This window comes from Globicephala melas, chromosome 4, assembly GCF_963455315.2.
Source record: "Globicephala melas chromosome 4, mGloMel1.2, whole genome shotgun sequence".
In the NCBI taxonomy this organism is placed as follows: domain Eukaryota; kingdom Metazoa; phylum Chordata; class Mammalia; order Artiodactyla; family Delphinidae; genus Globicephala; species Globicephala melas.
The window spans coordinates 65,263,121-65,290,575 of NC_083317.1; the positions used below are offsets into that span (position 1 = coordinate 65,263,121).

At 39.3% G+C, this 27,455-nt stretch overlaps 2 protein-coding genes across 6 annotated transcripts in view; one reads left to right on the forward strand and one right to left on the reverse strand.

The window, feature by feature from the left end:
* The window catches only part of TIMMDC1 (translocase of inner mitochondrial membrane domain containing 1), a 27,027-nt gene extending 15,415 nt beyond the window's left edge, over positions 1–11,612 (forward strand). Inside the window, exons 5-7 of the mRNA XM_030857371.3 lie at positions 2,496–2,574; positions 5,792–5,902; positions 8,153–11,612. Coding sequence (XP_030713231.1) covers positions 2,496–2,574; positions 5,792–5,902; positions 8,153–8,303 — 341 coding nt within the window. The 3' untranslated portion in view covers positions 8,304–11,612. The remainder of the gene's footprint in view (positions 1–2,495; positions 2,575–5,791; positions 5,903–8,152) is intronic.
* The window catches only part of CD80 (CD80 molecule), a 25,833-nt gene continuing 7,886 nt past the window's right edge, over positions 9,509–27,455 (reverse strand). For 2 of the 5 annotated variants that reach the window (XM_030857354.2, XM_060298114.1), the window contains exons 3-7: positions 24,667–24,984; positions 19,614–19,895; positions 15,201–15,314; positions 13,855–13,969; positions 9,509–12,028 (exon numbers count right to left, since the gene is read on the reverse strand). In XM_030857354.2, coding sequence (XP_030713214.1) covers positions 13,893–13,969; positions 15,201–15,314; positions 19,614–19,895; positions 24,667–24,984 — 791 coding nt within the window. In that variant the 3' untranslated portion in view covers positions 9,509–12,028; positions 13,855–13,892. Of the gene's footprint in view, positions 12,029–13,432; positions 13,446–13,676; positions 13,970–15,200; positions 15,315–19,613; positions 19,896–24,666; positions 24,985–27,455 lie in introns of those variants that run through there. The other 3 variants (XM_030857361.2, XM_060298116.1, XM_060298115.1) reach the window with 3 other exon arrangements.

Genomic DNA, 27,455 nt, shown 5'->3' on the forward strand with positions numbered 1-27,455 from the left:
ATTTAATGGTGAAAGACTGAATGATTTCCTTAAGATTGAGAACAAGACAAGTAGATGAATACACTTGTATTTAGCATTATACTGGAGACTTTAGCCAGTGCATTCAGGCAAGAAAAAGAAATAAAAAACATCCAGATTGAAAAAGACTTCACAGAAATATGGTCCTGTGTAACAAAGAGTGTGACTCCATTTTTTATGTTTGGCTTCTAGCAGCTTCTAAACCCCACCACTCGTCCTCCACCACCCCCCTTTTTTAATAAATTTATTTATTTATTTTTGGCTGCGTTGAGTCTTCGTTGCTGCACGCAGGCTTTCTCTGGTTGTGGCAAGCAGGGGCTACTCTTCATTGCAGTGCGTGGGCTTCTCATTGTGGCTTCTCTTTTGCGGAGCATGGGCTCTTGGTGTCTGGGGTCAGTAGTTGTGGCTCACGGGCTCTAGAACGCAGGCTCAGTAGTTGTGGTGCACAGGCTTAGTTGCTCCGAGGCATGTAGGATCTTCTCAGACCAGAGCTCGAACCTGTGTCCCCTGCATTGGCAGGCAGATTCTCAACCACTGCGCCACGAGGGAAGCCCCTGACCTCCTTTCTAATAAACAGTTTTTTAGAGCAGTTTAGGTTCACAGCAAAATTGGGCAGAAGATAAAAGATTTGCCATATACTTCCTCCCTGCTGCATACACATAGTCTCTCTGGCTATTAACATCCCACACCAGAGTGGTACATTTGTTACAATTGAAGAACCTAAATTGATACATCATCACCCAAAGTCCTGTTTACCTTAGGGTTCACACTTGGTGTTTTACATTCTGTGGGTTTGGGGAAATGTATAATGACATATGTCCACCATTATGATATCATAAAAAGTATTTTCCCCTCTAAAAATCCGTGCTCTGCCTATTGATCCCCATGCTCCACCCTCAACCCCTGGCCACCATTGATCTTTTTAACTATCTCCATAGTTTTGTCTTTTCCAAAATGTTGTATAGTTGGAATCATACAATATGTAGCTTTTTCGGTTTGGCTTCTTTTATTTAATAATATGCATTTAAGATTCCTCCATGTCTTTTCATGAGTTGATAGCTCATTTCTATTTAGCGGTTGATAGCTCATTTCTATTTAGCGCTGAATAATGCTCTATTGTCTGGATGTACGACAGTTTATTTTTCCATCACCTGTTGAGGACATCTTGGTTGCTTCCATGTTTTGATGATTATGAACACAGTTGCTATAAACACCTGTGTGCAGGTATTTGTAGACAAAAGTTTTCAACTCTTGTGTCATTGCTGGATGGTATAGTAAGAGTACGTTAGTTTTATAAGAAACTACCAGTCTTACAAAGTAACATTACCATTCTGCATTCCCACCAGGAATGAATGCAAGTTTCTATTGCTTCACATCCTCACCAGCATTTGATGTTGTCAGTGTTCCAGAGTTTGGCTATTCTAATAGGTTTTTAAAAAATATTTTGTTTGGAAAAGAAGCCTAGAAAAAAAGACCAAATTTTTTGCTGTCTCTGGATAATGGAATTAAAGGTGATTTTTGTTCTTGTTAATTTAAAAATTTAGAAAAGACGGGGACTTCCCTGGCGGTCCAGTAGTTAAGACTCTGCACTTCCAATGTAGGGAGCGTGGGTTTTGATCCCTAGTCAGGGAACTATGATCCCACATGCTGCGCAGCACAGCCAAAATATTAAAAAAAAAAGTTAAAGAATTGGATAACTGGGTATGCTGGATGCTGTAAATGCATAGTCTATAAAATAATAATAATAGGATATTACAAACAACTTCATATCATCACTTGAAAAATTTTTAAAATTTAGAAAAGTTAAAACAATGAATATTTAAATTAAATAAGTACTTAAATAAGAACTATAAACCTCAAATGTTAATTTTAAAATTGTTACCACCTGAAGTGTCATTCGTTGTGTTTGTACGTAGTGAAAGAGGAAAATGAATGGACATCTTGGGTGTACAGTCTTAGTGGGAAGGAAAGAGGACCTATGCCCCGGCCACCAGGTGGCGTTGTAGGCCAACTGCCCACTTGCAGGCCTGCTTGAGAGGTGTAGCGTAGCAGTACAGAAAGGTGAGGCTGGGGGAGGACATGAACTGCAGGCTCTAGTGAAGGTTTTGTTAATTATTTGGGGAAAACTTTCCTTAAAGAAGGAACAAATGAAAGACGTGGAAGTGAAGAAATAACAGATTTTTAAGGCGAGGTTGGCAAAAATGAAGCATAATGAGAAGAGGCTGGGTCCATAGAACCAACTGAGCAATTCTGTTTGTAAAAGGAACGTTTCTTCATTTGAACCTGCAGAGTGGATGAGAAGCTGGCTGTATTGGCATTTTAGATTCAGGAAATCTAGGTTGTGGTGGTATATTAATGTTGGGTTCAAAAAGCTTATTTGGAGATTTATGTCCTTCTTATGGAGGAACATTTTTAAATGGAACTCTGGTGTTTAAAGGTGATTTAATATTGCCCTTTGTTTGTTTCTTTTAAAATAGCTATCACTGGAAGTCTTTTTAGGATAAACTTAGGCCTGCATGGCTTGGTAGCTGGTGGCATAATTGGAGCCTTGCTGGGGTAAGTGTTAACATGGTTTGATTCTAAATTAATATAATTTAATGCCTTCTCTGTTAAAAATTGCAATCATTTCTAAAGAGCAAATTTAATACTTAGAGCCTATAAAAGGTCTCTAGTCTTGTATTAGCAGTAGCTTTGACTGTCCAATTCTGATTGTACCCCAGTTTTTGATTTTACTTCTAGTTTTCACCGGATAAAAACTGTTAAATATCTCTAACACCTGAAACTATTTGAGGTTTGAGCAAAGGTACTTATAAGTAGCAGGAAAAAGGAATAAGAAACAGTTAACAAGCACATTCTATAAAAAATTTGGGGTTAGATTTTGTTTGTATAGTTTAATAAACGTTAAGAATTTTCTTCTCCAACTTTTTACTTTGAAACATTTCAAACCTGTAGAAAACATGAGTGAATTGAACATTGAACACCCATATAACCCTTTACTCAGATTCACCAGTTGTTAACATTTTTCCATATTTGTTTTCTACCTCTCTGTTTATGTGTGGGACATGTGTATATTTCCTTTTCTATTTTTTTCTTTTGGTTAAACCATTTAAAGTATTTTAGACCTCATAATTCTTCAGCCCTAAATACATCAGCATGTATTTCCCAGGATGAAGAACATTCTCCAATGATATCACAGTACAGTTACCACAATAAATAATTTAGCATTGATTGACTGAATACTATTTAAGATAGGGTCCATATTCAAAATTCCTCAGTTATTACAATAATGTCATATATATATAATTTTTTAAAATCCAGGATCTAATTGTTGCATTTCGTTGTTATGTCTCTTTAGATTCCTTTAAGCTAAAACAGTTCCACTGCCTTTTTTTGCCCAGAATATTTCTCAATTTTGTTTGATTATCCCCTCATGATTAGATTTAGGTTTAATGTTTTCACCAAGAATACAACATAGGTGAGGTTGTGTCCTTCTCAGTGTATCACATCAAGAGACATATTATGTCACCCATTGTAAGTGATGTTAACTTGGTGTATTAGTTTTCTGTTGCTGTGTAACAAATCACTACAAACTCAGAAGCTTTAAACACCACACATTTATTATATGGGGTTGGTCAAAAAGTTTGTTCAGGTTTTTCCATAACATCTTACAGAAAAATGCAAACGAACTTTTTGGCCAACCCAGTATCACTTTTCTGTAGGTCAGAAGTCTGGGTAGGCACAGATGGGTTCTCTGCTTAGTATTTCAGAAGACCAAAATCAAAGTGTTGTCCAGGCAGGTTCTTACCTGGAGGCTCTGTGGGAAGAATGTGTTTCTATAAAATTCAGGTTGTTGACAGAACCCTGTGGCTGTAGGCCTGAAGTCCCCGTTTCCTGGCTGGCTGGCTGTCAGGCACCACCTTGTTCCTAGAGACATCCACATTCCTTCTAACGTGCCCCCTCCATGTTCAAACCAGCAACCAGCATGTTGAATCCTTCTCAGACTTTTAATCTCTCTGACTTCCATTCTGCCACCAACTGGAAAAAACTCTCTCCTTGCAGAGGGTTCACCCAGATAATCTCTTTTTTGATTAACTCAGATTCAACTGATCAGTAACCTTAATTACATCTGTAAAATCCATTTTGCCATGTAACAATTTAATCATGGGCATAATAGTTCATCATTTACTCATAGTTGAGAAATTAGGGCAGGAAATTTTGGGGGGCTATTTTAGACTTCTGCCTGCCACATTTGGTATCTACTAAATTTCTCCACTGCAAGGGTATCTTTTTGCCATTGTGCTTAATAAGGAATCTGTGGGGTGAGACTGTGTAAATAGCCCGTTCTCCAGATGTCTTTCTTCTAGTGGTTTCAATGATCCATTGATGATCCCTAATGTAATCAGTTATTGTAAAAGTTGCAAAATGTTGATTTGCTAGTTCTGTCATTTCTTCTGTTTTTATTAGTTGGCATTTATCTGAATAGAAGAGTTATTTCTCCCTTACCCTCCCTTTTTCTACCCCACTTTGGGGAGGAAACACTGTAACTTTATGGATTCTTTTTTTTTTAAATTAAAAAACGTTTAAAATTCAACATATTATAATCTATTGCTGATGTTTTTGTTGTATTGTTAATATACCAGCTTGGTTTGAAGGGAAAAATTGCTGAAATTAGCCGCAAAAATATTTTTTTGTTGAGGTAAAAAAAACACATAACATAAAAATTACCATCTTAACCACTTTAAATTGTACAGTTCAGTAGTGTTACCTGTATTCACATTGTTGTGCAACAGATCTCTAGAACTTTTTCATCTTGCAAAACTGAAACTCTGTACCTAAACACTAATTCTCCTTTCTCCCACCCCAGAGCCTCTGGCAACCACCTTTCTACTTTCTGTTTCTGTGATTTTGACTACTCTAGGTGCTTCTTATTAGTGGAATCATACAATATTTTTCCTTTTGTAACTGGCCTGTTTCGCTTAGCATAATGTCCTGAAGGTTTATCCATGTTGCAGCATGTGACAGGATCTTCCTTTTTGGACTGCATAATATTCCATTGTATATACAGTACCACATTTTCTTTATTCATTCATCATCAATGAACATTTCCACCTAGCAAAAATAATTTTTAAAATGTGGTTACAACTTAAGTTGTAACCAGAAGGAATTTAAGTTGTGTCAGAGTCAAAAACTCCTTCTCTTTGAAAACATGACCCAAACCCTCTTCATTACTGTAATAATTATTATCTAAATCAGTTTCTCAATGGGTAACTGTTGGCATTCTGGTGAGACAGTTGTGCCAGACTCTTGAATTTTAGGATGTTTTGGCAGCTTCAGCCCCAAAAGCCAGTAGCATCCTTCCCTCAATACCCTTCACATTTCTTGTCCCTTAAGGGGCTCTGGCACCATTCCTGGTATTAATTTCATTTCTGAGAAACCTTCAGTATAAAGCTATTTACTAGAACTTGTCATAAATGTATTTTTTCCCGGTTTATTTATCACTCATGATAAAAATCAGAGCCAATTTATAGACCTGTTGTTTTTATACCAGTTAAATTTAGGAAGTTGCAATGATTGTTTTTCCTATTGTTCAGACCAGGAAGGAAATTATCTTAATATTTTTTTATTTGACAAGGACACTTTAATTATCAAATGTTCCTGTACCTGTCAGTGAGCAAGTGGCTCGTTTGGTGCTGCTCGCGCCTTAGCAGAGACACTCATGTTTCGCGTGGTTAACAGCTCTTTCTCCTAAGCATTCCCTCTGCCTCCCCCTCAGCACTCCTATAGGAAGCCTGTTGATGGCACTTCAGAAGTACTGTGGTGAGACAGTTCAGGAGAGAAAACAGAAGGATCGAAAAGCACTCCAGGAGCTGAAACTGGAAGAGCGGTAAGGAGCATGTTAAGACCAGGGGGGTGTCTGGCTTTCCTATCCGTGGACAGTGGTGCCCTCTGAAATAAGTACTCTAAATTGCCGCTCAATTCACAGAGTTTCTGTTTACTGAGTCCTTCACCTGGCATCTTACCTGGTCTTTTAATCTTTTTAATTAAGGAGAATGGAAAACAGAAAGACACTAATTGAGAATCTTTCCTTAGATACATTTTTTTTTAAGTTAAAATGTTGTAAATCTCATTTGGTTGCATATTTTTTCTTTTCCTGTGTTTTTGACTGCATAGAAATTATCTAAAGGAAGTAAACAGCAATGAGTGAGCTTTATTTAAAAGATGATATCCTTGTTTACACATACATCTATGAACAATACAGAGCATGTTAGGCCTCCACATTCAAAGATTTTACTTCTTGCTGTGGACACAATAGGCATTAGGTAGATATAGTGGCTGTTCATGGACTAGATGCCACTGAGAAGGATACAGACTGTCACCTGTTTATCTAGTCACTCCTTGGGGTCCAGCAATAGCAGACTTCATGCTAATTCTTTTTAAGATCATCATAATAGGCTGCCATCTAGCACTTTGGTACAAATGATTCTCATGGTTCTGCTTCCTGGCCACTAAGATGACATCTGCTGCTGCTACTTTGGTGGTTTGGTAGATAAGCAGTCTTCTTTTTACCATGTTTTTATTGGAAACTTCCATTTGTGCCACACACACACACACACACACACACACACACAGAAATTCTTAATATCTGTAGATCTGTTTTCCAAGAACAGGTGCTATAGGAGAAAAAGCATTGATTTTAGAGCCAATGAAACCTTGAAAACAAACCTTAAATCCCAGCTAGACTATTAATTAATTCTGTGACAGTAGATGTTTTCCTTAACTTCAAGCCCTCAGTTTTCTCAGCTGTTCTAAGGGAAGAATCACACCACAGTGTTCAACATATGTTTGTTTTGTTCTGTCTTCTTTCCATAGTAAGAAGGTGAGTGAGATATGCTGCTCTCTAGGTTCTAGGATAAAGTACTTAAAATTCTGAATGCCATCATATATATAATTTGATATTATGGAGAGCTAAAAGCATGAAAGCATTAGCTTATTTCTAGCCCTTTAGGTGTCCTAAGAGACTTCTTTTTAAAAAAGGAATCTTTGAGAAAGGAGTTGGAAAAGTAAGGAAAATATCTGGTTATTTGAATCTGATATAGGAAGTTATAGAAGAATTAACATTTGGAAAAATATGAACAAATAATAATTGTATTCCAATCAGAAAAAAAGGAAACCAGAAAAAAAAAACTAGAGAAGTTGGTCAGTTATTTAGAGATGGAAAACCTCAAGAATGGGTAAAAACAACAACTGGAATTATAGAAATGAAAGAATATTTTGGCAGAAGGAAATAGTGTCAGAAGTGTATAGGTTATTTATATATTTATATATATATATAATATATATATGTGGTATTTCTGAGGACAGTTAATAAATAGTTAAGAACCTTTTATATGTCTGCTTCTTTGCTTGAAAATAACTACAGTATAGAGAAATCAACAAAGTGAGAATCTAGAAAATTGACATAGTGAGCAGAAAATACAGAACATTGGCTGTATTTTCCATAGAGCTATGAAAGAAGATATGGTCAAATCTGGTTATGAAGAGTTGAGAAGAAAGTCATAGGTGACCCTGATAATCACTTAAAGACAGGAAGACACTAATACTTGACTTGGAGAAAGAACTGATCTGTTATTTGGAAATTCGATTTTTTAACTCCTAGTAAATACACGTATGTAGTATTGCCCTATGTGACTTTTCCGTACTGAGATTACCAATGTTGTAACCTTTGTGCATGTCCCACAAGGTCTGTCAACAGAGTTTAACAGAGTGGCAGGGTGTTTCACATCCCCTCTGGGCCCTGAGGGCAAGAGGACAGATTGGTTTGAGGCTCACACCTTAGTTCAGGGTGCTTCATTCAGCAACTGCATGCCACCCCTTCGAGAACTCTGGAATATCTTAAGGATCAGAGCTACTGCTGGCAATGTCCACGATGGTAATGTGAGACTCCTAGCTGGCTTGTAAGTGGAACAGGTTAGGAGAGAGAAGAAAGTCATTGTATTTGAAGTGCAAGGAGCAATGTTTGCTCACAAGTTGTAAGGGAGTATAAGACAAACACTATCTTTCTAAAAAAAATTCTCTCTAAAAACCAAAGAAATAGAGCAGTACTTGATATATCCTTCTTGTTCTTTGATTACAGGAAAGCCAGACTACACTTTACTGAGCTCCTCCCTGAAGAAATTGAAAGTAATTTACAGAAAAATCAATCCAAGGCCGATGCTAAGAAGATTGAAGCACTGCTAAGTCTTCCTAGAAACCCTTCGTCAGCAGATAAACAAGACAAAGACTGAACATACTCTGGACTTAAAACTCGTTGGAGAGTTGAAAGCTGTGTTGCTATGTCCATTGAATGCCAGTTAGTTGGGCTGCTGACAGATGTAAGTATGGGCATCTGTAGTGGCAGTGACTTGCTCTTACTTTTTTTTTTAACCAAGAATTGGGCTACTGTACTCTTACTTTACTCATCCTTAAATTTAAGTACATACTTTTATCTACATTGATTGATCTATATATTTGACATTATATCTATATTGATGGATCAATATAGATTTCTTTTCCCTGGATTATACAATAGTAAATTAAGATTTCCCAAAATATTAAAGTTGAATTGTACAGGTTGTAAATTTATTCTTGTAGCCCTTTAAAAGAGTACTGTAGGGATCACTAGGAAGGAGAGGAAGGAACCAGGTAAGGCAAATGGTCTGTGAAACCCTTGCACCCTTGAGTCTTAGAAACAGTAAGGACCTAAATGTGTAGCCGTGTTTGGTTCTGTCTTAATAAAAATCAAAGATGGTTCCTGTGCCATTTGAAATAATATAAAACTTAACAAAAAGGAAGTAGGTAAGCATTATTAAAGAAACAACCGACCTTGTTTCCTATCTCAGTAATGCTGACAAGTATCTCTGCTATAGTATACAAGAGTTACTCAGAATAGATACACTGTCTCTACACTCCAGGAGCTTGCTGCCTGAGAAGGAGGCTGCCCTGCAGATTATAACTTTTACTCAGTGAGAGGTGAGAATGACTGAATTGAGTGTACTGAGAGGAAAAAACTGCTAGTGCTTTGTTTTGGGGTTAGACCTCTTGGTTCCTACTCTGAAAATACTGTTGTTCACATGAGCAGGGTTTGTGAAGCAGCCTAGAGTAGGGGCTAAAGCCGTGGGCTCTGGAGGCAGAACAACTGGCTTGGAATCTCAGCCCTGGAGCTTTGCAGCCATGTGACCTGCAGCCAAGCCATTTTACTTTAAGTCTCAAGTTTTCTCATCTGTCAAATGAAACAGTATCTACCTCAGAATGAGTATTAAATGAAACGATGTGTGTAAAACATAGCACAATGCAGTGGCACACAGGGCATTATCTAACAACAGGTATTAGAGGTTAAAAGGATACGCACCAGCACATTTTCACCATGATTTACATATTATTGCCACACTCCCAAAAGCATGTTTTTCTTAATTATCCCATTCATAAATTGCTGACAAATTGGTACTTAGTCAATCTGTTTATTGTTCTATTCACAACCACATTGAGATTAAATCCTTCAACTTATAAAATTAGATGGTTGGTTTTAAAATAATTTTATTCATATCACAAAAATATCAGAATAATAAAAGTAAAAAATACTACTTGAAAAAATAGTAGTAACACATTTATTAAATGTAATAAGCAATAATTTACTATAATTTATTTAAAGTACAAGTAAGCTGTCTCTTAGGTTTGTACTGTTTTGTGGTTACTTCTAGAGGTCTCCTTTTGATCATGTCCAAGGATTATGAATCTTAACTAATGTGGCAATTCCTGGTGTGTTTTTTTTTTTTTGGTAGCTGTTTGTTTGTTTAAATTCTTGTAATTTTGTTCTGTGAGCAACCATTTAAAAGTGTACCTCTGTTCCATAGACTATATAGACTAATCTAGCCCCTTTACAGCTACCAAAATTAAACGTTTTAAATCCAGCCCCGTTTGAGAAACTTGATCAACTTGCTGTGCAACTCCAGATTTTCAAATGAGAATGTCTGATTGCCCCAGGTTAAATCACGTCCACTCCTGGTCCAATGAGCATGGAAGGCAATTTCAGAGAAAGAGGAGTCATGAGTTAAGTGATGTAGGAACAGCAGTTGGCCACTTCTTTCTTTTCAATTCTCTGCTGATGTCAGAGGGATCCAGAAATACCATGGAGGAAAAGCCACTTTAGGAATGTAAGGAAGCCCTATGGAATGCTATTTTCATTACTTCAATCAATTTCTGCTAAAGACAGCTTACTCTTTTGTACATACATAAAACCTATCTCATTTTAAATGAGAACCTTCTCATAAAGATTTTACAAATGAGATTAAACTAGCATAAAGCCATTTAAGGAGAGTATCAGTCCAATGTGAACTAAACAAATTATCACTCTCCAACCTTACCATTGCTTTGAGTTGTAAGTCCCCTACATACCAACATTCAAGTTGTGAACTGTTTTTTTTTTAATTTAACTAAAAATAAATTTTAATTCCTTTATATGTCTTTGAAGTAACAAAATAGATATGCCAATTTTTATTACAAAAATGAACTTATGAAGCTGTTTTCATTTGCAGTTACTTTCTAGAACAAGTTATTGATTAGTTCATAAATTTTAAATAGAAAAAAAAGTTTGTGTGTGGTTTGTACACATGCACAACTTTTGCTAAATCTTTTCTTAGAGACGTTTGCATTTTCCTCCTTAACAGTTTATTGGTTGTGTCAGTCTTAACCACAGAGGTTAGCAGTGTGTATTAAGTATTTTGCTATGCCCTTGTTCTCTAATACAGTATTTACTTTGGCTTACCAACTTTTTTCCAAGGAATTATCAAGAAGCATTCATCTGGGCTTTTCATAGTATTGATTTATTTTTTAGTTGCTCCTTTTAAAAGAAAAAAAAACAGTTCAACAAAATCTATTCTTGTTTGACCTATGATCTGCTAAGTTTGATTTACTTTACAAAACAAAAAATAAAGTCATTCTGTTTGCATTTACTAACAAGTTGCAAACTTTTGAAGATGCGAACATGTGTTCGCACGTCCAATCACGTAAGTTAGTTCAAGTGTCTGGCATACGTTGTCACGTGCATGCACCATTATGCTTTTGTGTACTTTACAGTACTGTATAGAGTACAGTAGTAACAGTATATTTACTTCAAGCCCAGCATGTCCAGAAGCAAGCGTAAAATCAGCGGTATATAGCCGCTGTGTTAGTCGGGTACCTAGGCTAACTTTGTTGAACTTACAAACAAATTGGACTTACGAACACGCTCTCAGAATGGAACTCATTCATATGTAGGGGACTTACTGTATAAGTCATTCATTCTACCTGTCAGAGGAAATTAGTTTTAGATGGGTCTACTTCCTCCTGAACCTAGTAGAGAAGTAGGAGAACAACAAAGGAGAACACAATGAAAATGTGCTGGCTAAACACCAATAATATTTCCATTAACCTCATCTAGGTGTACATACACCATACTTCCCACACATTAACATTAGATTGCTTTTAACAACATAACATCCTTCTCTATTCCTTCATCAGATCAAGTCTCTGAAATTGACCTGATTGATACTGGATAAATTCTGTTTCCAGAAGCACTTTGACTGATGTGTGTGTGTGTGTGTGTGTGTGTGTGTGTGTGTGTGTGTGTGTGTACACACATACCAGTTAATAGCACAAAGCTGGATTGATGAAGGAAAAGAGCACCAGTGCCAGGAAATCTGGGTTCTGGCCCTGGCCTTTACAATTCAAGTCACCTTCCAGGACTTCGATGTCCTTGTCATTAGTAAGAGTATTCACTAATGTCTCTTCCAGGCCTAAAGAATTCTGTGTTTCCAAATCGTTGGCCAGGGTCACCATAGCTACTTCTGTCCCCATCATACTCCTCTAGTCACTTTCAGCAAAGCCACTGGACTGAAGAGGCTCCTAGAGAACAGATACATGAAGGTTGAGGTGGGATAATCCTGGCCATTTGAGGAAGCTCCAAGAAGAGGTCGATCTCAGATGGATGTGGGACCTGAAGAAAACATTAAAAATGTTTATATTTTTTATCACAAGGGTATTCCCAGTTTGAGGTAACATTGTAGATATTAATTTTGATGGCTAAAGAACATAAAGGCAAGTCTAAATTATGAGAGAATTTAGGACAAGTCTGACAATTTTTACTACATGAAATATCAGGCAAATATTAAGCACCAGCTATCACGAACCAACCAAACATTATAGATCAAGGCACTCGCTCACGTATATGTGGGGCAAACAAAGGTGTACCAGGCATGCTTGCTCTTCTCAGTAAGCCTACAATTTGGTAAAGGATATAAGGCACAGCACATGAAAATAAACCCAGGGTGCAGAGTGACGTGCTAGAGAGAGCACTGCTCTAGTGGTCGGGCAGAACTGCTTGAACTGGGCAAGATGGCCACAGAATACTTGTGAAGGAGACTGGGTTCCTGGCTTCATTATGAAGGATCAGCTGACTGAGCAGAAAACTTCTAAGATGGAAGGAAAGTCAGGGAAATGCTAGGTAACTGCAGAACTGAGGGGAACATCGTGGGAAGGGCATCCTGGAGAATGAGCAAGAAGTTGAAATGAAAAGAAAGCAGGATAGGAAGCTGAGAGACTGCTGTGCGGAAAATTATGCATAGGCTGCTATGCTGCTGTGAAAGGAACCTGAGCTTGATGTCGAGTTTGGGTCCTGGTTTTCCTCCTTATTTGTCTGACTTCAGGCAGATCACTCTACCTCTGGCAGCCTTGGGTTTCTCTCCCATAAAACGGAGATAGAAAGATCGTGCTCACAGAGATTTTTATACGGCGAAATGAAATAATGCGTTTGTAAAACATAACCTGTTATGTAAGTCTCAGGTATTATAGTTCACTTACTTTCTTTTTAAAGGTAACTCTGCAGACTCTCATTTTTTAATGCCGCTGTTACCCTAACCTTCACAAGTCAAAACTAAACTGTTTATGGAGACTGATTTATAGTGGTTTACCCTGGTCCCGATGTCAGTCTTTTGGATCCTAATGTCTCAATGTTTCTCTTACCTGAAAAGACCTGGGGATTTTAGGATAGCACAAAATTGATATAAACTAATAGTGTGATTCACAAAAGCTGATGCTGTGTTTAGGCTTCCTTAACATCCTTGGACAAATAGTAACTACCCCATCATATGTAGAATCAGATCAAATCTAAGGTTTCGGACACCATTTATTGACATTTAGTGTGTTCACATGGAGCTTTTGGAAACTGCCGTGTGAAGAACAACAGAAACAACTGAAGATTGTTGAAGAGATCAGCTGGAATGTGGAAAGTAAAAAGTTCTGAAACTTTTCCTGTAGACCCTGGGGTCGCTTCTGAGTTTTTAAGTGAGAAAATGACACGGAGAGGTAATTCTTTATGAAATTCGGCTCCGTAATTGGGTCAGTGGGAGATGACTCTGTTAGTAAGAGGCAGACAGATCAATGAGATGTTACTGAATTAGTACAGAGTGACCCCAGTCTGTGTCCAACAGTACTGAGGGATACAGGGAAAAAGGAGTGATCAGAATAAGGAGATAGCCCAGGAATAGTACACGTGTTTGACAGATACTGAAAGACACTGAGTTGACTGACAAGAGGGGAACATTTCAAGATGACAGAATGGCACGGCAAAGGAAGAGGTTACAAGAAGCAAACTTTATGTGGGGAGAAAGGAGAGAGGTGCCAACCATCTGTTTAGAGTACATTGAATGTGGATTTTGAAAAGGTGGTGGTAGTAGTAAAAGATCTTAAATTTGGTACTGAGAGGAAGAAAACTCTGTTCACGAGCACAAGATCTCACATATCCCACACTGGTAGAGAAGATACCTCGAGGTGTTCTGGTCAGCCCAGTCCTTCCACAGATCCTATGTAGATGGGGAAATCCTTTCCATTTCCATGCTCTCGTTATTCCTCCTCCTCTCTCTCCATCTTGCAGCATGTCCTTGAAGACAAAGCACAAGCAATAAAAATCTAGGTAGGTAAGTTTCCCGTAAATCACGCCCACGTATTTCAGCAAACCTTCAACTGGCTTAGAACTAGAGGAGTGGTTCTCAACCAGGGGTGATTTCCACAGCCACCACCACCATCACCCCCCAGGGACATGTGCAATGTCTAGAGACATCTTTGGCTGTCACAACAGGGGCAAGAGGTGCTATTGGCATATGGTGAGTGGGGGCTAGGGATGCTGCTAAACATCCTACAATGCACAGATCAGCCCCCTAAAACAAAGAATTCTACAGCTCCCAAAGTCAATCGTACTAAGGATGAAAAACTCTGAACTAGAGAGGTTCACAGTCTGTATTAGAACATCCTTGAGCCCACCAGACCTCTTTATCCTACCCGTGGGGTAGGATGTTCATAGCAAAGAGTCTCTAGTCACTTCCTCGAGCCTTGACATTTTTTTGTGCTGAAAGTTGGGGAAATCAGCAGATGTTGGTCTTCCAATTTTCTTTGCTCAGTGTACAAGATTTCTACTCCAAGAAAGGTTGGTGTTCCTTCATGGTGACTATAGCCTTAGCACTGGCCTAGCAGTTCCTCTTCATTTAATTACAGATTGAGGGTAGCATATGTGTAAAGCCAAAAATTTAGATTCATAGGAAAAAAAATCCTAGATATCTCTTCTTTCCTCACTCCTGATCTTTCATCCAAAAATAAATTCTGAAGAATTGAGAATTGGTAAAATCACCTGTGGCCATATAGTTGCTCAACTACATCTCATTAGTGCATCTTACCCTCCTCTAAGAAAATGATTCTTACCCTTAAACCTTGTCATTCTGCCTTTCCTCCAATTCCAAATCAAAGATTAGACTATCACTTTGTATCAGATATGTTTTCAATTTAGTTAGCAAGCCTCAGTGTCTCCAAGAAAATATTATACATTTGGGGGAAAAATAAAAGGACTAAACTAGAATGTGTCTTGAGGGCAGTGATCTCTCATCTTTGTAACTCCGGTGCCTAGTAGAGTGCCAGGCACATAGCAGGTGTCCAAGAAATATCTGTCCAGTGAATGAACAGAACTTGCTGAGACAAGTAAAGGAGACACTAAAGTTTCCATAGATTTGGTCCAAAAGTGAGAGTAAAATAGGCTAAAACCTCGGAGGGGTGCTGACCCATACTGGTAGAGTTTGGGTGTCCAGGAATTGAGATCGTTGTGATAGTACAATATTACTTACTGCAGGACAGGCATGTTAGTGTTACTGCAACGATCACAGAAATCCCACATGCTGAGACTGGGATAATAATGGCCCAGAGCAGGAGCTGATTAGCAGAAGGGGCTGGTTTGGCTGCTGAAGGAAAAGAATAGTGTCAGCTCTAATGTGTTTCCAACTGCCTGATACCCATTCTGTGCCCCTTATATTGATACAACTGTAAAGCATTTTTCACTTTTTTGCCTGGTCAGCTCTCCAAAATGCAGCTTCCAGCATTTTTCTTGCATAACTCTTTCATCAGACACGTACTTGTGGGCAACTAATACCAGATGTCAGATATTAAATGTGAAAAAGAAAATTTGAACTTTTGCATTTGCTGAGTTAAGTTGGCATAAAAAAAGATTCTCAGGAACGCCTTTAAAAGCTATCTTGTCTTTCTATCTCATTTCTATAGCTGATATTACTATGTATTGCTACTAATAATTGATATTGTGTTCTAGAGATACCTTATTTTTCCTTCTCCAGCTCTGTCATGCCTTCTCCCTTTTAGGGTGTCCTCTTTAACACACACACACACACAAACACACCCCTTACAGTAGCTGCCTAAAGCTACAGAAGCCACTTTGCATTCATTATCAGATACACATTTTTCATCATACAGCCTAGAGCTTCTGGAAGAATAGAAGAGACCCAGCAAAGAACCAAGCATGGATATGGCTTGGTAGTAGGTAGGATCATCCTGAAGGAGAGCTCTACAAACTGGCTATCAGCTGTAGAGCACAGGGAACAGAGAAAAGACAGGGCACACTAGGAAGGATGCGGGTGGGAGTAGAAAGGTGTATGCGGTACTGCTGTCAGTCCCTCCCGCTCAGGAGCAGCAGCTACACCATTTATTTTCAACCCCTTTGAGGAATAGTTAGCAACGTCTGGAGAAGGGCAGGGACACAAAAGGAATATTAGCAGCTCATCCTCTTCTGATTTCTCCAGAATGGCTTACAAATAAATATTGAGCATTTACTAAAGTACCGTTTCTCATTTTTCTGATTACAAGTCTTGGGGATAAATTTCGGTCTTTAGCTTATTGGACTTCTCCTCAGCATTCGGCCCAGTTGACACTTTTCCTCCTGGGACGTCTATGACACCACATTCTTCAGTTTCTGTTTGTGACTCAGTTTTCTTTGTAGGCTCTTCTTCCTCTTCTTGTCCTTTAACTACCGTTGTTCCCCATGGCTCCATCTGTGATCCCATTCTCCTCTCACTGGCCCCGGTAATCATGGGGTGATCTCATCCACACCCAAGTTTGGAAACACCAGCTGATTTCTAAATCTGTATACCATATTTCTGATCTCATTTCTGAGCCCCAAATTTGTATTTCCAGCCGTTGACTAATGGTTGGATGCCAGCATCTCCACCTGACTAAAATTGAATTCAGTATCCATGTATTCTTTCCAAAGCATATCTACCACCCGCATTCTCCCATTTCAGTGAATGGCAGCACCATCAGTGACCCAAATAAAAGGGGAGGCTTACCTTTGTGCTCACTGCCCAGTAGCTCCCACTGACTTTCTATGCTGTATTGAGAAAATCCCTGCAACTGATTGCTTTTCTCCAAATCTCCTGCAGCAACCGCCTTCGTTCAGGTTTTTCTGATCTCCAACTTAGTCGCCTTTATATTGGTCTCTTTGCCTCTGGTTTTCTAGGCTTTAATAATTCCTACACATTCCACCACAGTGATCATTATAAAATGCACATCTGACCATAGAGAACCTACTACTTAGAGACTAGGGAAAGTCGTTTTTTTATTATTCTCTAAAACACCAGATTGGGTGGAGACATCGAGTGATTAACAGAGTTGGCCTCTGCAGACCAGAATGACACCCCAACTAACAAAGAAGCTCTTGCTATTATCCTGGGAGTCTAGATGTTTCACAAATTCCAACTCACTCCTGGCTTCCTCTCAGAGGTCACTCCTCATCCATCCTCAAGCCTCACTCAGCCTGGAAAGAAGGTATGTGTTTAAAGAGACAGAAAGGGGAACCAGTTGCAGCAAATGTGCTCTGTCGTGATACCTATTAGGAACCTGGTAAGGCACCCCAGGGCAGACCCAAAATCCCAAGTGCATAGTTGTGTGACGACATCTGCACATATAGCTCATTAGACAGCCTGAGTGGGACTCTGATTGACCCCTTCCACACACACACATATATCTTCCAGTACATCAAGGGTTAACAAATTGGGCCGGCCCAGGCTAAAAGAGCCATAGACCCAATCTGTTTAATTAATAAATTTGGGGTAAAGAGTGGGTATTTAAATAGTAAAGGTTTATTCACATTGACATAACTATTCCTATCGACTATACACCTAATTTACGTTTGTTTATGCAGTCACCCCTTGACCTCCCCCACAAATGCATTATTTGCTTTTGACTCTAAATGATACTTGCCATCCAGTTCATGAGATCTGAAGTATTTAAAGCTCTCTGACCACAAAGACAACACTGGTGCCTAGCAAGATGCTTGGTATGTGATAACTACTTAATAAAAACTGAATGAAAGAAAGAATGATTAAACACATACTGTTAATCATCTCTCCATTAGTCATTGTGAATGTGGACCAAATAGGACAAAGAACTAGTGTTTTCAATTATCGTGAAAAGGGATACTGCTCATCCTTAGCATGAAGGAAGAATTGAGAGAAGGCAAACTAGGGAAAAGATGATAAAGCTGGGCAGTCTAAATCATCTTGAAATAATAGCTCCATCCTTTTATATAAAGGACTACATTCTATTTCCTATAAGTTAACAAACTACCATGCACAGGCCAAACCTGGCTTACCACCTATTTATTTATTTATTTATTTAATTTTTTTTTTTTTTTTAATCTTTGTGGTACGCGGGCCTCTCACTGTTGTGGCCTCTCCCGTTGCGGAGCACAGGCTCCGGACGCGCAGGCTCAGCGGCCATGGCTCACGGGCCTAGCCGCTCCACGGCATGTGGGATCCTCCCAGACCGGGGCACGAACCCGTGTCCCCTGCATCGGCAGGCGGACTCTCAACCACTGTGCCACCAGGGAAGCCCCCCACCTATTTTTTTAAATAAAATTTTGTTAAAACACAGCTATGTCACTCATTTGTCTTTTCTATGGCAGCTTTCATGCTATAACAGCAGAACTGAGTTGTTGCCAGAGACCAAATGACCTGTAAAGAATAAATATTTACTATCTGGCCCTTTTCTGAAAATTTTTGTCAACCCTTGCCCTAGAGTATCATATGTACTCATATTCCAAATATAAATGATGTCCAAAATAAAATATAATTGAAGCTGCTGTTACTAATTTGTGTAATACTGTCTACCTTAGTCATGATAATCTAAAAGTGGTTAAATAATTATATATCAGTAAAGTGACAAGAATGCTGAATTAATAAACTTTTTACTATAGGATTCAAAATTCATTTTTATGAATTCTTTAGAATACATAAAAGATGATAGAGATGAGTTTGTACTATTAATAAAATCATGTCAAAATTTTATCTCATTACCTATTGAGGAAAATAAAGAATCCACTCAAGATAGAAAGATCTAGAGTAAATCATTCACTAAGATGAACTACTAGACCGTCTAAAATATCTCCTCTACTACAAGCAAAAATAAGAGGAAGATGTAAGACATACTACACATAATAAATTATGCTCGATGTGTAATTTTTTACTATGCAGCCACAAAACATATTGTTATAAGTGGGGCTAGGGCTGAGAGAGGCCTGGTGGTGCTCCTTATAATCAGCCAAACAAGTTACAAATGTATTTCAAGTATTTGAGTTCTTCTGTAATAACCCATTATGGGTTTAATATGCATAAATTTATAAAAGCCCAACTTTTTCCATTTTATATTTCCAGATGATTTCACCTCTTGGGGAAAGAAACTTCTATAAGTTTACTACATGTAGGGTAAACTATTTGGTCATGGTTTTGGTTAAAAATGACCGACTTGGTTCTAAATGAACCAGTAGTTCTTAAAAGGTACATTCACCCTCAAAAGACAATGATTTGACATCATGGGACCATGGGGAGGGGGCCCCCAAAATGAAAGTGCCAAAGCCCAGAGAGCAAATCCAAAGGAGGACAATTCTTAGTGCTTTCAATCACAATATTGTTATAATAACTTCCCAATATGTTGAGTTGATGGATAGAACTTACTTGGATGTCTAAATTTTAGAATGTTTATTAAAGAAAATAAGTCTAGTGACATTATAGTCAAACCTTGTACAGTGACCTTAATAAGTCATAGTAATACTGTCATTATCATTTTATTTGCATGTCTAAACATACTGCAAAAAAATACTATCAGAGTCAATATACATAATTCTGTGACGCATCTGGCTGAGTTATTTTCTTTTTAGACTCTACACAGCAGAAACTTCCCAGAACAATATCACTTACATTTTTGCCAGTTGAAGGTCTGTGACACTGTTAAGCCTCCATACTTGACAAGACACACGAAGCTGTGGTTGCTTGTCATATTGAAATCCAGTTCGCTGCTAATCGTGTAGAGCTCGGTTTCAGGATCCTGGGAAAGTGTTGTATTGGTAGAATTTAATTCTTCTCCATTTTCCAACCAGGAAAGGTGAGGCTTTGGAAAACCTCCAGAGGTTGAGCAAATTATCCTTCTGTTGTTAGGAGATGGATTTCCAAGATCAGTTATACTAGGGACAGGGAAGTCAGCTGAAGAAAGAACAAGGCCGTAAGTACATATCATTACATATTTGTGTGTGTGTTTATATTTTTAATAAATACCTATCTTTAATCAGAATAATAAAATATAATTTGCAACTTCCCATAAGTCATTAATATTTATGTATAATCCAAAGACTAATTTTGGTTTGAATTGGTTATATCAATTCTTCATAAGGAGGTAGGAGGGCACTTATTAAAGAAAGAAGTAGGTTCATGTGAATAAATACTGACATGGTATCAATACTTGCATTTGCAAGAGGTGAAGAAAAAAATAATAGACAACACGTTAATGTTTCTTAGGTCTGGACATTATCTCATTTCATCTTTACAACAACCCTAGGAGGTAGGTTGTAGAGCAAAAAAGGTCAAATATCAGTAATTTCATATGATTTAACCTAATACAATGTTTCACTTTATAAATAATCAAATTGAGGTCTAGAGAAATCACAACCAGTAAGTAGCAGAACTGGGATTTGAATTCAAGTTTTTCTGATACCAGACCTTTCCCTTCCCCTGACTTCTTTTCTTTTCTTTCCTTTTTTTTTTAGAGCTTCAAACATTGCTGTTTTATTAAAACATTAAAAATAAGATTATATTGAAAAACATATTCTCAGAAAAATACTAATGCCATGGTATTAGAGATGTAAACAAGCAGATTAAAATATGTCTGCCTTCTTTTCTTTTCCTTTCCTTTCCTTCCTTTCTTTTACTTCTTTTTCTCCTCTTTCTTCCTAATTTTTGAGGTATACAAAGTAGCTCTCTTTTATGTATCTATTTATTAATTCATACTGTACTAAACACCTGAGAACCCACCATCCAAACTGAGAACCAGAATATTGACAGTAACTTGTGTAAATCTACTTGTATGGTCTTAACTTTGCTGTCTCCCTACTTCCCACACTACTGAGGTGGGAAGTAGGTAACACTACTCTAAAGTTTGTTTAGCATTACCTTACTTTTTCAAAAGTAGTCTTTAATCAGATAAACCTCTGTCCAAATTTTACACTATTGAGCCTGTAATCTCAACCACTGTACTTTACTGATTCCCTTACTGTTCTGACATGCCTTATGAGGACAGAGAGACCTTCCTAATATTCCTCCAAGATACTTGAGGCACTCTTTCATTTGTGTATTTGCCCCTTAATAAGATAGTAAAATAAAGCAAAGCATAGTGAAATGACTGCAGAGAACACAGGAAAAAACTCCCCTCACCTCTTCCTCACTTATTGTTAGGCTTAAAGAATTTATACTTCTTAGCATAATGTGGGGGACCAATCCCCCCATACGTCATCTTATATATTAGTTTTTTTTCAGAATTCAGAGTCTCACAGAGAGATGTAGTATAGCACAGTGGTCATCAAGACCAGGTTTTTTGTTTTGTTTTGTTTTTATTTGTTTATTTTTGGCTGCATTGGGTCTTCGTTGCTGCGCGTGGGCTTTCTCTAGTTGCGGTAAGCAGGGGCTACTCTTCGTTGCCGGGCACAGGCTTCTCATTGTGATGGTTTCTCTTGTTGCAGAGCGTGGCCCCTAGGCACGCAGGCTTCAGTAGCTGTGGCATGCGGGCTCCAGAACGCAGGCTCAGTAGTTGTGGCGCACGGGCTTAGTTGCTCCACAGCATGTGGGATCTTCCCGGACCAGGGCTCGAACCCGTGTCCCCTACATTGACAGGCAGATTCTTAACCACTGCACCACCAGGGAAGTCCCAAGACCAGGTTTTATAACCAGTTTTGCCTTTTAACACTGGGCCAATTACTTAACCACTTTTAGTCTTAGTTTGCTCATCTGTAATATGGGGATAATAATACCTGCCTCCCAGCGTTGTAAGAATTAAATGACATCGTTAATATAAATCACATAGAACAGAGCCTGACACACAAGAAGTTAGTTAATAGACTAATGTGAGTCTTAAATTTGTCCTCTTTTTTTTGTTTGTTTTTTGCGGTACGCGGGCCTCTCACTGTTGTGGTCTCTCCCATTGCGGAGCACAGGCTCCGGACGCGCAGGCTCAGCGGCCATGGCTCACAGGCCCAGCTGCTCCGCGGCATGTGGATCTTCCTGGACCGGGGCACGAACCCGCATGCCCTGCATCTGCAGGCAGACTCTCAACCACTGCGCCACCAGGGAAGCCCTTAAATTTGTCCTCTTTTAAATGAGTTCCCTCATTTAAATCAAGTTGCCAGGTGAAAGCTTCCAGGACTGCCTGGTGGCACAAAGTTATGACAAGTGACTATAAATGCCAAGAAAAAGAAAAACTTGGATTTGGTTAGGGATAGAGTCACCTTTCTTTTTTGAATTAATCCTGTTCCTAAATTAAGTTTGACATTTTCTCGAGCCATTTTTGGTTGACATTATTATTTTTTACTCCTTTAATTTTTCCTATAAGATCAAATAATTACACTGGTAGCTAACAACAAGAATATTCTGTTTCTTTTTCATAACATCAGTATGTCATGTTATAACTTGGAATAACAAATCCAAGTAACTCATATCCTAATTATGATTCATGTTCATTTCTGCACTTTGCTTTTCTAAGAAACATTTAGCTGCAAGAATGCCACTAATACCAAGGATCATATTAAAAACCATCTTTTCAAGGTCTGGCTGGGCTTAGAACAGCCTAAGCTCTGTCTCCTATCCCTTCTATAAGGTGATCTGTTTAGAGTAACAGCTCCTAAGGCTTTGCAAGACTGTGAACCATCAAAGAATTATTCTTGTGTCTCTCATTTTAATCAATTAACTCAAATTGGTAGGGTAAGAATATCTTATTAGGAAAGGAAAAGGTGCATATGCTTTAGAAAGGTAAAAATCCATTAACCTAGTTAATATGTTAACTAGTATAGCGAGCTCCTCAAATGTGCTGCTTAATGAAGGCTTTCATCCATTGATATTATGCTGCTATTATATCATTTAGCAAATATAGAGAAAGCAACTTGTCCCAGTTAGCCTTTCTCAGTATTAGCACTGAAAATCTCATGTCCAAGGAAACCCCTCAGTCCTGGGCAGAATGGGACAGTTGGTCACCTTGGCCTTGCTTCTCAAACTGCAATCCTCAGCAGCAGCACAGGCCTCACCAGGGAGCTTGTTAGAAGTGCCAGACCTGCTGCCTTTGAATCTGCATTTTAACAACATCCCCAGGTCATAAGCACCTTATCATTTGGGAAGCACTGTTCTAACTGACTCGATTGGAAATACCAGAATTGGTTCTGTGTCTAATTAAGCAAGTAGACTTTCCATTTTCGTCTTCCCTTACCTGATTTTGGTGCTCCACTCTCCTTTTTGAGGCCCTCAGCGCTCCCATGCTACCACTTTAGCTGTCCTTGGTCTCCTACGATAACCTGCTGCTAGGGCCTGCCCTCCCTGAAACTCTGCCTCTTCTCCTTGGATTTTCTTCTTTATCTTTCTATCAAAATGTACATGTTCTAGGGGCTTCCCTGGTGGCGCAGTGGTTGAGAGTCCGCCTGCCGATGAAGGGGACACGGGTTCGTGCCCCGGTCCGGGAGGGTCCCACATGCCGCGGAGCGGCTGGGCCGGTGAGCCATGGCCGCTGAGCCTGCGCATCTGGAGCCTGTGCTCCGCAACGGGAGAGGCCACAACAGTGAGAGGCCTGCGTACCGCAAAAAAAAAAAAAAAAAAAGTACATGTTCTAAGTCTACTTCTGTCTGGATATTCTGTTAGAGAACTAACTATGTATCTAATGTAATTAACTAACACAGGCTAATATGTCTGTGGTGCCATCTCCCCCAGGGAACACATTTTTATCTTTAACAGGGATCTTGTGGGGAAAAAAAGCTGAAATTAGCAGGAGAGGCTATAATAGTGGGAATTCCAGGAATCGACGCAGGTCTGAATTTTGGAGGAGGTGGGCTTCTCAGAACCCCTCATATCTCACCACCATATGATCATTCGCTCTCTCCATGGTTAGGGAATACACAGAGTGAAGTTCAAGATAATCCCATGTGAATTTGGCTTACCTCCTAAGCTTTAGGTATGATCTGGATGTTACAGCTAAAGATTCAATATAACTGAAGACCAAAAGCAGGGAAGAACAGTGAAGACTTCACTAAAGATCCACTTAAGTTAACTGATATCAAGGTTAATTATTATCTTTTATTAAAAGGTTTGAGCCTTTCCACTAAAGCCTCAAGTGCCCAGGAAGAAAAAGAAATGTGTTTGAATTTCAAGTATGAGGGAATGGCCCAGGGCTGCCACTTCTCAATGAGGGCTCAGAATATATTAGTATCCTCTAGCAGTATCACCTGTGGTTAAGTCACGGCTTCTTCCTACCCTGCCCTTCACAGTTCTCTAACATCTAATTTTGTAGGAATGACCGTTAGAGGAGAGCTTCAAATATACAATAAATATAATAGAACAATAGCCATAGTATTTATGCCTGCATTGCTCTTATACCTTTCAACATACTTTACAAGAATATATTACTGGATCAAATCCAGTTAATAGTATAGCTACATCAAATCAAATGTGTCCCTTTATGATTCAGAAGATACTTCAGGTCATTATAGTGCTTCAGGGTGATTGTCATGAACTTAGATTGTCAAAGTGCAAGAAATGCAACTAATAGATATTTCCAGGACATCCTGAGAAAACCGTTAGGGTTCACTGTAAAACTAGAGACTCAACCCTAAGAAATGAAGTGAGGTACACCCCTCTTTGGTAAAATTTCCACTTAAATCAATAGGAGTATGTCTTTAAGGGCATCAAGAGTCTGCCGGCTTACTGAAAATCAGAAAGTTCCACTGACCTCTGACCATTAACTTCACCGAAGTCCGGTGTTTCAGTTTGTAAGACCCTTTCTCAGGCTTCTGAATAACACAGGTGTAGGTGCCATTGTCTGACAGGCGCAGAGCCAGGATCACAATGCAGAGGTTACTGGTGACGTCAGTGATGGTGCGGTTCTCGTACCTGGGCCACACCGTCACTTTTCCAGACATGACAGCCAGCACCATTTCATTATCCTTTTGCCAGTAGATGCGAACTCTCTTCAGTTCTTCAGTGGATATGTTGTAATCACAGGATAGCATTGCTGCTTCTTTCACTGTTTTGGTCACCTGGATAATGCCTGTGGAGAGACAAACAGAACAAGATCATATACCTATTAAATATAGATGCCTGCACAAGCAAGAATTTGGAGTTGACGGTAACAGAATTGAGTGTTGTATCCAGTACCAAGCAGGATTGGAGTGTTCAGTTTGATTTTGGTTTCTTTGGTCCCCAGTGCTTTTTTTCTCCATTTAAAAAATAGTGATTAAAAAATAACATAGGGCTTCCCTGGTGGTGCAGTGGTTGAGAGTCCGTCTGCCGATGCAGGGGACACGGGTTTGTGCCCCGGTCCGGGAAGATCCCACATGCCGCGGAGCGGCTGGGCCCGTGAGCCATGGCCGCTGAGCCTGCGCATCTGGAGCCCGTGCTCCGCAACGGGAGAGGCCACAACAGTGAGAGGCCCGCGTACCGCAAAATAAATAAATAAATAAATAAATAAAATAACATAAATTTTACCATCTTAACCATTTTTAAATGTGCAGCTCAGTAGCATCAAGTGTATTCACATTGTTGTGAAACAGAACTTTTCCATCTTGCAAATCTGGAACTCTGTATGCGTTAAACCACTCCGCTTTCTCCCTCCCGCCAGTCCCTGGTAACCACCACTCAACTTTATGTTTCTATGAATTTTACTACTTTAGATATCTAAGTGGAATCATACAGTATTTGTCTTTTTGTGACTGATTTATTCCACTCAGCATAATGCCCTCAAGGTTCCTCCATGTTTTACATGTGTCAGAATTCCCTTCCTTTTTAAGGATATAATGATAATGACTAATATTCCGTTGTATGTATATATCACATTTTCTTTATCCATTTGTCTGTCCATGGACAATGAGAGAGAAGGCACACTAGTCCCAAAAGAAGAAGGACTTTAGGAGACCTAGCATGTGAGTGGCAACTACCAGTTAGACAATGTTATTCCCACAGGGATAGGGAAGTCATAGTTAAGGAATGTGAGATTTTGAAGGAATTTCCCTGATCATTTTGCTGGTCTTATTTTACAAATGAGGAAACTAAGCCCAGGAAAGGAAACTGCCCCAGTTTTGCAGAGAACTTTTTGGGCCACTCTCCTTGTTTACTGGTTTCCCCATTTGAGGCCCAGTTCTAGGATAAGTAAGCCAGCACTGCCCGCTCCCAGCTGGGCTCCATCACGGGGCTCTTTTGCTTTGAGAAACAGTCCTTTTCCTTCCAGGCCCGGCTTGACCCCATGACCTCATTCTGAAATGACTCTCCTCATCCCCACCTGACAAGGCCTCCATTACTCCTCTGGACAATTTCTGCCCTCTCCAGCTACCCTAAACAGATGGATATCTTGTCTTTATCTCCCTTGGCTATCTGCAATCCACACAACAGGTGCCCTACAACCTAGTTTTGCTAGAGGGTCCCCATTTAAAACATTTGCCCATTTCCCATCAGCATATCACAGAAATATCAATATTTCAGCATCCAAACTCCATCTTTTTGTTATTTCCTAAGCACTCATCAGTAGCACCAAAATCCCTGTCAGACTATATTTTCTGGTTTTTTGGTTTAGAAGGCATACTAACTTTTCCTATGCTGTGCTTGACCTAAAAGCAGAGTTCCTCTAAAGCCCTGGTGCTTTCACAACTGACCACCCCCCCAAACCCCCCAGTGCTACCATGTTGCATCTTCCCTCCGGTATCCTCCAGAGCCACACAGAACCCCTGGGCAGGCCCATGTCTCACTAGGATAGGGATCTCATTTCCAGGCCCACTCTCCTTGGGCAGTAGGATCATGGGACACTAGCACCTCTCCATCTCACCAGCTGTTCTACCTGCCTCCATCAGACTGGATGTGGCCCTACCGCAGCATTTAGGAAGAGAGTATTGTGATGGTAGATATTTTCACAGCAGTGTGAAGTACCTCAGAATGATCGAAGGCCCTTCTTCCGACAATCGTGCTGAACATTGCCAGCCCTAGATTTAGGGAATATAACTGAAAAGGGGGAAATAAATGAAAAGGTCTACTTGAGGGGAGCAAAGAATAGCTAAATAACCCAAACTCTCTTTAAAAAGAGATACAACAAAAGCAAAATGATATGTAGAAGGTGCATGGACTATGGATTCCTGTTGATTTGGGATCTAGTCTCAGCTCAGCCATTTTCTGATTAACCTGTTTCCTCATCTGTAAAAATGTTATGATGCCTACCTCTCAGGATCATTGTAAACTTAAATTCAAATAAAATGATATAAATGGAAAAGTCCCTAGTACATAACAGGTCTTCCGTAAGAGTTTCCTTTCCTCTCTCTCCCTCCTCTCACCCACAACTTGTACCTTTTGGTCTCTTTCATCTCACTCAGGGGTTATGTCAGACGCATGGAACCCTGGTCTTGCTGTGGGCCAGAAAGACCCCATGATAGAAAGCAGCTCACTCCTCCGGGGTCCTAAATAACTGTGTCTTTCCTGTGCCCTGTTTATTCCCACCCAAAAAGAATCCAGGATTTCTAACTCATTTTGACATGTGGT